This window comes from Pezoporus wallicus, unplaced genomic scaffold, assembly GCF_028554395.1.
Source record: "Pezoporus wallicus isolate ANWC-B61680 ecotype Strahan unplaced genomic scaffold, APGP_CSIRO_Pwel_v1 contig_10084, whole genome shotgun sequence".
Classification (NCBI taxonomy): domain Eukaryota; kingdom Metazoa; phylum Chordata; class Aves; order Psittaciformes; family Psittacidae; genus Pezoporus; species Pezoporus wallicus.
The window spans coordinates 82,230-94,865 of NW_026642497.1; the positions used below are offsets into that span (position 1 = coordinate 82,230).

Genomic DNA, 12,636 nt, shown 5'->3' on the forward strand with positions numbered 1-12,636 from the left:
CATGGAACTGACTTAAGGATGTCTTCTGCAAAGCAGACAAATGGAGTGTTCCCCCCTCCTACTCCTGAATAAGAATAAAGAATAGTTTAAAGGAAAGCTGAGTGGCTAAAAACAGAATAAAAGAGGTTGTTAATTCAGCGAGTAAAAGGAGGTAATGTCACAGCTTTAAAATTATTCAAAGATGAAGCATGTGACCTACTGTTTGTGCTGTGCAGCAAATTGCTTAAAATAGTTTGAGTAGTTGAGGACTGGAAACTAGCAAATGTGGTACCAATATTTTAAAAAAGGGATCCAGAAGAGATCTGTGCAGTTACAGAATTACAGATGTTTCCTCCATGCTGTAGTTGCCTGAAACCTAATTCCTATGGGTGTGATTTAGCATTTGCTTGCGTTAACACAGTATTTGAATAGAGCAGCCTTACCAAATCATTCATATAACCCTGACAGTGCTGTTACAGTATGTTTGTCATCAGTGGTTTTATATTTGTTTCCAGGTCATCAGTTAAAATCACAGAAGGTTTGGATTGGAAAGGACCTTAAAGCCCATCCAGTTCCAACCCCCTGCCATGGGCAGGAACACCTCCCACTAGACCAAGTTGCTCCAAGCACCATCCAACCTGTCCTTGAACACTGCCAGGGATGGAGCAGCCATAGATTCTCTGGGCACCCTGTGCCAGCGCCTCAGCACCCTCGTAGTAAAGAACTGCTTCCTGATACCTAATGTTATGTGCATCACTGTTTTGTTGACATGGAATGGTCAAATTCAATAGCAATTCTTCTGACAGCTACTTTTAAAAATTCAATTGATCGGCATGTTCGTAACCCAGAAGGTTTTGCTGTTTCTTAGAGATATATTTTCTAAAAATACAGTTTGCAGCCAAGTTAAGAGCTCTGAACAATGCAAAGTCTGATGCCTTCGTGTTTACTTTATCAGCAAAGGCAGTAATTTGGACACCCTGACCCTCACGTCCTCCACCCAAAAGCACTGAAGAGCTCTGCTCAGAAATGGCAGTGATTTGCTTGCAACCTTATTTTCAACAACCGATGTTACTTCACTTTTTCTGTGGAAAAGCTGACACAGGATTAAAATAATTATTTTGCCTAGGATTGATACCATCCTAGCTGCTCCTGGGTAATAAACTTCCTGGATTATCTGCTTACTCCTTGACTCTTGTTTGCCTGGGCTTTTTTTGACTTTTCCTCTGCTTCCTGTTGCAAAAGAAGCTTTGAAGGCGGTACTGAGAGGGAAAGGGGGCTGCTAGTGTGGGGAAGTTCAGGAGCACAGGGCAAAGGGCTACAATAAACTGATAACACTGATGTCTGGTAACTTTGAGGTATATTTAGAATTGTGCTGCTGTGTTTGTTTTGTGTGCAGCTCACAGTTTTCATTCAGTTGCTTTCTACTTCAGTGACTTCAAAAGGAAACCTTAGGAGACAGGAGTTGCTTCTTTACCTGTTCTGGAAAGAGCTTCTCCTTCCCTTGAATTCCACCTTGACTGAACAGATTTGTGTTGGGCTATGAGATCATTCTGGCTTGTTTATGCCACAGCTTTCCAATTTCAAAAGTCTCCTTTCAATATTGAAACATCCACCTTATGCATCAGCAGTTTATTTTTCAGCATGAACTGTGAATTGCTGCTGGTGATTGCTAGTATTTATTTCTTCTATGAAGATCTAATGTTTTGGTAGAATTGAATTCTCTATTTTCTCGTGTAGTTTCCTGCATTAATCAGTTTCTCTCTGGGTCCTGTCAGACTCAGTAGGATACCAGTCTTCTGAGAAGCTTCTTTTGTTGATGCATTTAGAAAAGGCTCTATTTCTTTCATGGAATGAATTTTCTCCAGGGATGCTGCCAAGACTCAGAAGACCAAGAAATCTTACGGCTTTGTATTTGACTGTAATCAAACTGGCATTCATCATGATTTTGTCTTTTTAGAGCTGGAATAGACTTGTAGATGAATATGTATTTTTGGCATTGGCTTTAACCAGAATTGAAAGCAATGGTGTAAATGACCATGATTGCCAGAAACGTTGAGCAGTTGTAGGGAATCATAGTTCCTGCAATTGTTTCTTCTTTCCTGGTAACTTCCAAGCCAATGGCCAATTTCATCCCAGCTTGAAAAGACGAAATGTCAAAAATAATTGTTACTGCAGTTTTGTAAGAATTGGAGCCGAGTAGGAGGCACCCCCTCACATTCTCTGAGAGAGAGTTCATTGTTCATTGTGGCTTGGCAGCTCTGGTGACACTCAAGTATGACAGCTCTCCATTAGCTGGGGGAGATGCTGTCTCCAGTTGGGTGGAGGTAACACATGAGAGCCAGGGTTATGTCTGTGAAGACTGTGAAGGGAGCAAGATGACAAAAAGACAAACTTGAGTCTGTAGGAAACTGGGTATCTTTAATTCTGTTGCTTGTGGGGCAGCTTGTTTATTTTGCAGTACTCAAACAATCTGACATCCTTCGGCTTCCAGAACCATTGATGTTAGTGACCTAACTCTGGGCAAGATTAGAGGGACAGCTTTTGAAATGCTTCTTGTCATGGTTCCTTGCTGTCAGTTTGGCATATCACTTTTACTGTGTAAGGAATGGTGGGACGCTACCCCAGCAAACTCAAGATCGTTTGACGCGCTGCCTTTGCAGTGTTCTGTGCTTGTCCCAAGCTGAGACTGCTCTGAAAGGGCAACGCAAGGAAGTGATGGTTGCCTTCTCTGCACTGTAAATCTGACCTTTCTGAAAGAGGGGAGGGAACCCTCACGTTTTGGTTCTGTGTATTGGAACAGAGCATACTTGTGGCATCATCTGCAGTTCATTTCTTTGCTTTTCACTCCTAAAGACATTAAAAAAATTAGTATTCTACAAGCTTGAAAGAGAGACTATTATCTAATTGGCTTTTGGTTAGGAGGATACTGATTTCTAGGTCAATGTAAAACAAATGAGCATTTAAATTGAAGAGGAGCAGCTGTTCCAAAGCCCCTTTCCACAGTGCTTGGTTTTGTTAAGGATAATTATGTCTAATTTTAAATTATGATAGCTTTGAGTATTGAGCTTTGCCTTGTTACATCCACTAGCTCATTCTCCTTCATCAATAAGAATGTTCCATCATGGAGCTAAGTTTCTGATTGAATTTATTTTTCTGGGCCTTTTGAATTGTGAAGAGAAATGCAGCTTTTAAAGATGGGGTTTTCAACACTTTCATGCCAGTGTTGCCATACTCCCATTTTATTTTTCGAGAACTCAAAACAGATATACTGTTGTCTGGTACTGGTGGGAAAATACATATTTATATAAATATGTAAGATTTTTGTTCATGTTTTCAGCTTGAAAATGGAAACAGACTCTAGTGCTGAAAAATCAAAGAAAGCTCTTGTCAGCCCTTGGAAGGACACATGCGCTAAAGATGTCATGTGGATCACGTAGTGCTTGTTTCAATTAACACATTGATATTCTCTGTTGGTTCTTGAGACAAAAGCCCAGGTGACAATTCAAATGATGCATGAAAATCATATTTCAGTTTTTTTTCTGGTAAGCTTGGATTTATTCCTTTTTTAAAGCAAAACCCCAAAGATTTCGACTGCTAAGCTCAATATTACATTAGTAATTCAGCACTGTGCCTGAACTGTTTAAAGAACATATATTGCAAATATATTGCAGCTGCAATGAAGCACATTTGTTTTTATGAAATGTTTGTTGCTGGACTTGGCAGTGTTGTAGAGTCATGCATAGGAATTGTGTGTTTGAATTGAATTTAGAATAAAATGTGTCTGTAACTATTAAGATAAAATATATACATTTTGCATTTAAATTTAAAATACGAGCATTTTTTTTACCTGCTAATTTTATGGAAAAAGGTTGTCTAAAGGTGCCTTTTAAAATAACGAATGTCACACGTTTCCACTGAGAAATAGTATTTGAGGCTTTAAGTCAACATCTCTTAGAGTTTTTTGTTTCTTCTACCCAGATTAAATGTAATAGGTTCTGTTAAACAAAGCCAAGAAAGTTTGAGAGATTGCCAAATTATTACAATGCACCTGTGGGTTTCGGAGGAAAAATAACTTTCCTATTGAAAAAAAGGCAAACCAAAAACCAAAGAGGAGAACTCATAAAAATGGGAAGTCTGACACAGATCCTGGAGGAGAGGAAGAATAAAAGAGAAAGTTTGTCTCTGCGCTGTAAGTCTTTGAAAGCCTGAATGAATTTATTCTTGATCTTTTTTTTTTCCTGGTTTGGTGGATGAATGTTGGGAAAAGGGATGTCTATTAAAAACAGCCTGCTTTGAAATGTCTAGCATTTTAAGTTGTGAGAAATGAATAGCAAAATTTTGTCTGAGACCAGAAAAGGAAGAACAAAATCTGTCAGAATCCATTGGCAAAACACGCTGCTGTGAGATGTCTCCTTAGATATCAATGTAAGCTTAGTCTCGTATAGACAAGTTGAGTAGAGGAGAGTAAAACTCTCTAGCTCCAAATATTTTGTCTTATCATCTGCAAGTGTTAATTTTGAAGGCAGTGTTTGAATGTTGGTCTTAAGCAAGCAAAATATTTTTGGAGGCTTGTCCAAGCACTTCGATGTCGGCTGGAAACCTCGGTAAAATTCAAGGTGTATTGAAATGAATTGCACGTGGGTTAAGGTGGGAAAAATATGTTCAATGCTGTAGCATAATAAAGAAAAATAAGTTGTTAACTTTCATGGGTTTTACCCGATGAGTATGTCTGACTTTCTAATTCATTATTTCTAAATGTTATGCTAGTGCAATAGAGTAAGTTCCTCATTTTGCAAAGCACCAAGTGTTTGTTCTGAAGAACTGAGTGTCTAAAATGACAAATACCCTGTAGATAGAACTGAGAGGGAAAATACAGTGAAATACAGCTTGGCATAGTCTCATACCTCTGCAGTTTTCAAGAAAACCTCTCTAACTCTGCAAAGGGAGTGCTGTCTCTATGTAAAAATGTCCAGCTTGTACTTCAAGGTTAAATCTGGCTTCATTGATGAAGTAAGAATTGGAAGCAGAAAAGTTTAGGAAGAGTTTAGAGAAAAGGCATGTATGTGCCACTGCTGCTGTGGTGAGGCTGCAGGAAGAGCACTGCTAGCCAGGAGTGTGGAAGAGAACAGTGGACGAGATCCTATGTATAGTAGAATTTTGGGGTATTTCTCAGTGTGTTCTTGTGTGAGATGAGATCCGTCTGTGCGTTGTAGCTTTTATTGAAACAGTTTCTGTGGCAAAATAGCTTCTGGGCTAACTGGGTTCATGATGACTTCTGTGGATTTCTTGAAGCTGTAGGTTTTGTTGCTTCTATAAACTTTTCAGTATATACCAATACCTTTCAATAGAGAAACACACAAGGGTTGGTACTGGGACTTGAGCTTTGCTTCTGTTGCCATTTCGCTTAGAGGCATTCACTGCTGATGCTTAAGTCCTAATGTGTAAAGCGTGAGGGTTGTCTTACAATAAAGTAAGAGAATCCTGATTTTGGTAATGTCATCTAAATGTTTACTAAACAGACATGAAGTTTCTTCCAGTTTAAATTCGCAGCATATATTGAAAGAGACTGCCTGTTGGAAAGAGTGTTTCTTTTAAAAATGGCATTTGAAATGTAGCATCAGAGAAGCTAGTTTCCATTCTGTTCTAATGCCAGTTTAACTCCAGAACAAGAATGTTTATGTAGTGAATTCACCATCTTCTGTAAATACTAAAGTTTAATTTGAGGATGCCTTTCCAAAGATGTTAGCTTTTGGAGGGGCCCGAGCCAAGGAACTTGTTTCTGCCTGGAAGCCGGTGTCTCTTCTGAGTATACCTTCACTGGTACAGTATGAAAGCAGTCGGTCTGTAGATGAATGAACTCTTTCCTCCACCCTTGTCGACAGCGAATTTACATTTGCATGGAAGATTAGTGGGTGTGCCGCCTCTCATAATGCATTGAATGTGGGGGATGGGACAGCCTTGCCCAGGAGCCTAAACCTAACAAACTAGAAATGGAAAATGCACTGTGGAAGCCTGATTATTGCGTAAACCTTGAGGATTTTAGTCTTCTTTTCAGCATTTCTTCTCCCTGGGACCAAGCCTCATGAGCAGAGCTTGTTGTGGTTCGGAATGAACTCCCATTGGGGTTTGTTGTTAATGTAGGGCTTTGCTCCAAGGGAATCAAGATTCCGTTATGAAACGGTATCTTGTAAATAGGCAAGAAATCCAGAAGAAATTCAGACAAGCTGTCAGGCGAGTTTCCTTAGCCGGACTGCCAAGTTACCTCATCAACCTTCCTTGTTTCAGTAGTCTGTTAGTTTATCTCAAAGGGACACGTTTTTAAATCTCCAGATAAACATAGCTTGATCCAAATAAATAAAACCCCTCCAAACACTTAAGTTTCAGATTGACAGCGAAACATTTGGCTCATTTGGGTTGCAGAGACAAATGTTACCGAAGGCTTAAAAAAAAAATCCACTGAAATTGTCAGCTGATGATCTTTTGAAAAGTGATCTTTTTTTCCCAGCAGACAACATGTTATGTAAGGAAATGTTATATCTTTAAGGTTTACCACGGCTTGACGTTCTGTTGCCTTTAGTTGTGACTTAATACAGTAAGAAATACAATGAATTCTGAATAATGAAAAATGTGATTCTGAATCTCAGTGTTTAGATCAGTCGGTCAGAAAAGTTCCTTGATAATAAAAACATGCAGTAAAAAACATTGCATCCAGTTGCAGACATTTAAGAAACTGTTGGGTTTTTTAACCTGATTTCTGGGTGGGAGTACTCATCACTGGATCATGGTTTGCACCATGTCTCCCATGCTGGGGTCCCAGTTCTGTGGATCAGCTTTCTGCTGTTTCTGCAGTTGATACTAAATATCACAAGTGGCTTAGTACCTTTTCTGACTTGTCAGTGTAAGTGGACTTAGATGTCTAGTTATGAGTTTGCGTGTGAAAGATGTGTGTGGATATTGGATTCACTTCACCTATGCTAGAGAGTGCACTATTATTTTTATCCACAATTCAGTGGTTTGATTGCTAAAATGACCTTTACTGGTTTTGCTTTTTTGGTGGTGGTAAGTTTCCATTCTGATGCAATGGTTTAGATCACAAAAGATGGCAGGGTGCAGTGCCGGAAAATCTGAACAGACTAGGAAGTCATAGCAAAATGAATGGCTTTCTTCTTTGTATTTTACATAATTCTTAGTAAACTGAATGAAACATTTTCCATGAATGTTGAGTGATTCCTGGAATAATGCCTCATTTCAATATCAAATTAAGGTATGTAGAAGGTATTTTGTGTTCAGCATAGATAGTACAACCAAACTAAACACAGCTCAAAGATGAGCCCTGTGATTCTACACAGGTATGTCTTTGTGCCTATGTGTATGTGCACTCTAATACAGTAGATAGACTCCTTTCTTATTACCCCCTTTGCAGTTGTTTTGGTGATTAGAAAATGTAAGTAATAGGGTTATTCACAATTTCTCAGTTATGTTGTCATAAAATGTATTGTACATAGAAACAGTCACACTACCCCATAGCGAGCTCCTGTGGTCATTGCTTTCCCGTCTGTGAAATCAGTACGCCTTTGGTCATCTTCCGCTGATGCTATTTGAAAACCTGTGGGCTGCAGAATAACTAAAAGAATTGTTGCTTCAATTGTTCTGAAGTTAACAGGAGGAAAAGTCCGGTCATCTTCAGGTAATCATTGCGACTGTTCCAACCTCTCAGATTTGTCTTCTGTAAGACAGAGGAGTAATAGATTTTGGTAGCAGGCAGTGGGATGAGGTCTGAATCAGCATGGGTGAAATTCCTTGTTATCAACAGAAATGAAATGCTGACCTATATGTAAGAACAAGCCCCTTCTGGAGAGCTGGGGTTGGTTGCTGTCTAGTGTGTAAGGAGTATAATTCCAGGTACATTCTTAATATTCTTGGTTATCTTGTCATACTTGTGGTCTTTCCTGTGTTAATTAAAGGAGGCTGAGTTACTAATGTCTTTAACTCTCATTTTTCTACCCCGAAAACATCTCTTTTGCTCTTTGCAGCTTATCAGTATTCATCCTGAAATACAGGTAGCAGATGTGATTTTCCATAATGATTTCATCAATACTGTAAACAAAGACAGTACCACTCATTTATAACTTGAGTTCTTTTGGTTTGTTCAGGGCTTACATGAACTGTTACAGCTGTAACACTATGTTGAGAATTATTTTTCAGCTTACAGTTTCATTGTTACCCCTAGTTCCTTTGTAGGGCTGATGCCCTTTAGAATGGAAGACACTGCTGTCTTCAGTGAGCATTACCTTCGTACTTTCTACCTAAATAAAAACAGAATGATTATACTGGATGAGCCCATTAGCTTATCTCTGCTAGCAGCTGATAGCAGGTGTCTAAGGCAGGGTCTCTTCCCAGAACACTTGCAGCTGTTTCTGACTCTGGATCGTCTTCAGTGTATTTTCCTCTTATAAGAGTTCTTGGCAGATTCTTCAATGAATTTGTCCAAAGGCTTTTAGCTGTGTTCATGATTTCCCCACCCTCCTCCCACCCCCAGCCTTTTACAGAAAGAAATAGCCCAACGTGACTATTGTGTACAGCAGTACTTCCTTTTGTTTCTTTGGAAATTGCTCTTAGCCTCATTTAATCCATCCCAGTATTGGCAAGCTGGCGAGCTATCCTTCCCTTCTTACCAGACTAACCATTGCAGGAACGTATCTACTGGAAGTTTACGTCTTTTCCATTTCTTGGTGTCTTCAAATCAAGATTGAATAGCTTTTTCAGAGAGAGAGCTGCAGACAAACAGGAATGGCTTGGATTATGTCCAAATGATCCCAATACCACACTACCGTTTCTCATTTCATATTGCTGCAGAGGAGAAACCCAGGATTTTTCCAGTTTTGTTAATTTGATGGAGGAACAAAAATTGAGTTTGAGCTTACTGAAGTTATTGGTGAGCAAACTTTGATCTTCCCCTTTTTTATCCCCCTTCCTCTTTATTTTACTTTTTTTAGTGAAGTTGAGTGCTAAGGTAGATGCTTTAATTCTTAAAAGATTCAAATATTATATGGCCTGCTTATTTTGATTTTTTTCTTCTGCTAAACAGATACTTTATTAGGCCCTTTTAAAATGCTGCCTGCATTTGAAAACGGAGAAATTTGTTCTCTGATTAGGTTTTTATATAAATGGTAAAATTCTATTTCCTGTAATTCAGTTTCTTTAATATCTTTCAGTAATATATCTTAGTGAAATGTCTTATACAAATACATTCTCATCTTTCACTGGAGACTTAACCTGCAGACCTTTTAGGATATTAAAACGAATGTCTACAGATGGCGTAATCTCTTGATGAAATGACAGATAAATTTCTAAAGGTAATATTTTGTAAGAAAAAATTTCCATGTCAGAGAGTTGCTTTTAAATCCCATTTCTCCTTAGCTTCGTTCAGTTTGGTGCTAGGTATTCTCTTCCACCCTCTTTCATCATTGCTTTTCTGTGGCAGATTTCTGTAGAAGGAAGAAAAAGGGAGAGTGGGTGAGCGTTAACAGTTAAATGGGAAGGGAGAAAAGCTGCTCACCACTTTCAGGATCTTTTTGGTGGTGTTTTTTTATCTGACATTTAAATAAGGATTGTTTGCTCAGAGGAAGGGAAAGGGAGAGGGAAGCTAGAGGAAAAACCATGCCTGCCTTTTTGCAGCAGCCCTGATTGGCTTCTTTACCCCAGAAACTGGGGAAGTGTGGCAGGCAGCCAATTTGAAAGCATTCTCCCCAAGAAAGCTTGAAATTCGGAAGAGAACAGATGATTCTCATGGTATTTTGAGTCTCGTGCCAGCCTCAATCAATTATAAGTCACTTGTGAAGACGTTTTGAGAATTGGCAGTGTCTGAGTAATAAGGTAAATAATCCAGGAAGGATTAGCTGTATATGTGCTAATGAGAATGTTTTCACTTATGTTATAGAAATAAGTGGGGTGTATACGATTGTTGTCAGGCTTAAACATTTTCATTTAGTGGCTGTTTTAGGAGGAAAATGCGAATGGGATTGCATAATTGCTAAGATTCCTTGATTCCTCCCACAGCGTATGTTGTTTAATGCTGGTGGCCTTAGTCAGAAGAGGGTGATCAATGATCCAGCTAGTGCATGGTCTAATGTAAATATTCCTAAAATCTCTTATAGACTAAAATAAACTGCAGAATGCATGTGATATATCTGAGTATGCATGCCAGTGTGTTGTTTCTGTGGGATTTTTTTTTTAAGTAAAAGCATTTCTTTGACACTAATGTCTGATAAGCAAAGTTATAGTCTTTGGCATATTTGTCTGTGGAAGCTTATTTGATGGTAAAATACAGGAAGCAGTACTGAAATCCATCATAAATAGTATCACAGTAGAGGAACATGATCATGTTATGTCTCAGTCTGCTTTTAAAGAGAGCTTTACCTGTATTTTAATGTTGCTTGTCTCCCTTGTGACATACTAAGTTCTCATGCGGAGTTTGTGCACGGTTTAATGCTGTCCAGGTCTGTTTGCGAAAGAAGATGCTGTTCCTTTAAAATCGAGTGGTTCATTGAGTTGTTTTTACTAGCGCGCTGCTTTTTATATGGTACAGTATACTCCATGCAAATGAGCTGCCTGCTCAGCCTCTGTGCGGCTGCTTGCCCTCTTGGGGAGCTCACAAAGACTCTGCAGACCTAATTCAGCATTCAGTTGTTTAAAACGGCAGATGGAAGGAGGTATCGGCAAGATGAGGATTTATTAGCTACTCACAATAAAAGACCACACTCGCTCCGCAGAGGATCAGAAAAAGCCTGGTGAATGGGATTGAGTTGTATCTGCTTTCAGCTGACTTTACAGTGATGTGTTTAGCTCATGTGACTCGGTCACTTAGCATGAAGATCAGCTAAAGATTTCCATGTAAATATCTATTCCTTTAAGCACCCTCAACCTGTGTGCTTGCATTGAGACTCTTTTTGGTTTGCAGCTGTCATAACTGTGGGAACAGGAACACTTCATCGAGCTGTGGTAGGCAGCCTATGGTCTGGGCTCTCGTTGTTGTTGCATTTGCACACTTCAGGATGTCTGGCTGAAATCCCCTCATAAACACAGCTCTCGATGAAGTTTGATTTCTTTTATAGCTCTTGTGAAATCTTGCAGAAGCTGAGGTTAGGTTCTTTCTAAATACAGTATATGTATTCCGAAGTTACAGGCGCTTCCTATGCTTTTATCAGGAGATGAAATCTGTTGCTTTAGCTTTCTGCTAAAAAGATGAAGGTCATTGCGGCAGTAGGTTGTGCATTATATTTGTGATATTTCCTTCTTTCCGTTCTGATACAGAAAGGGCATGTGTAGGACAAAGGCTCCTTGACATGCTCAGTAGTTGAAGTAATACTGGGATGAACACACCTAGATTTTTGGGTTTGGTGAAATGGTGTTTGGTATAGCTAGAAGCATTAGCATTGTTTATGTTTCAGCACAGGCTGTATGCTCATATTTTAAAATGGGATTGGCTTAACATGCATAAAGGGGCAAAGCCTTTTTTGATCTCGCTGGGGTGTTCTGTTTGAGGGTAGCTGGAAAACAGAAACTGCAGGACAGCCTGAAAAAGCCTCAGCTGAACTGTGCTTTTGCTTTCTTTTTTTGCCTTTTTGCTATGGCTGATGGTGAGGGAAGGGCTTAAGACAGCTCTGTCAGTGATGAATAGATGGATGAATTCTTAAATATTCAGAACTTGCAACATGTGCTCCAGACCCTTCAGCATGTAAGAGTCGCAAGATCTCAGCAACGAGCTGAAGAATGTGCCGTGTCTGCTGCATATGAGAAGGGGACCAGCATACCTCAGAGATAGCAGAAACAAAGAATGTGTGACAGTAGCTGAAGAATTTGACAGGCTCTTGGGCATACAAAGGAGTGAAGGAATCTTTAAAAATTTGGGGAAATAAACTGTCTTTTCCATAGGGAGTTTTTTCTGTATTTTAGTGCTGTATCCTGTGTGTCCACAGAATTGATTTTTTTTAGTTCAGTGTGACCGTGTGTTTTTTAAAGGAAATGTGACCTGGATTTTGTGAGCTTGTTATAAACAGTAAATGAAGGCAGCTGTTGTAGTTTACCGATCCCTTATAACAGCTCAAGTAAATTGAAATAAAGCAAAAAATATGCTTGTGTGGGATCTGAATTAAATGCCACTCTTCGGCCTTACACGGAGTCATGGATTATTATATTTTTCTAGACTGTTTTGTGTATGAGGGGAGTGAGACATCCAACCTTGGAAAGATTTAGCAAAGTCGAACAGATTTTTCCCAATGTGACCTGCTAAATCTGCCACAAAGGAGGCAGGCAAAATTGTGTACAGATAGTCAGAGACCGTGGCTGCAGCTCTTCATGACAGGCAAGTGAACGACCACGTCCTATTTTTAGCAAGTGGACGGAGAGGGGGTGGGAGGGAGAGAAAAGTTTGAAAATAATGGACTTCTTTAACAGTTCGAGAGCAAAGCCAGAAGCGAGCGAGCTTTAGCAGGGATTTGTGATCCGCAGAGTCAACATATGGATGATTCAAGTATTCTTCGAAGAAGAGGGCTGCAGGTAAGTGCAACTTCAGGATCCCTTTTTTCCCCCCTTCCTGTTTGCAGTGTCGACGGTCTCATAGAATTGCTGCCAGTCTTTGAAGTAAATCAGGTTGAC

General features: G+C 39.4%; 1 protein-coding gene across 15 annotated transcripts in view; it reads left to right on the forward strand.

Annotated features, from left to right (window-relative positions):
• The window catches only part of MAST2 (microtubule associated serine/threonine kinase 2), a 213,261-nt gene that overhangs the window by 54,781 nt on the left and 145,844 nt on the right, over window positions 1-12,636 (forward strand). Inside the window, exon 1 of one of the 15 annotated variants that reach the window (XM_057430692.1) lies at window positions 10,501-12,537. The exons of 13 other annotated variants lie outside the window; for them this stretch is intronic. In XM_057430692.1, the coding sequence (XP_057286675.1) occupies window positions 12,499-12,537 (39 nt within the window). In that variant the 5' untranslated portion in view covers window positions 10,501-12,498. Of the gene's footprint in view, window positions 1-10,500; window positions 12,538-12,636 lie in introns of those variants that run through there. One more of the 15 variants, XM_057430697.1, reaches the window with a different exon arrangement.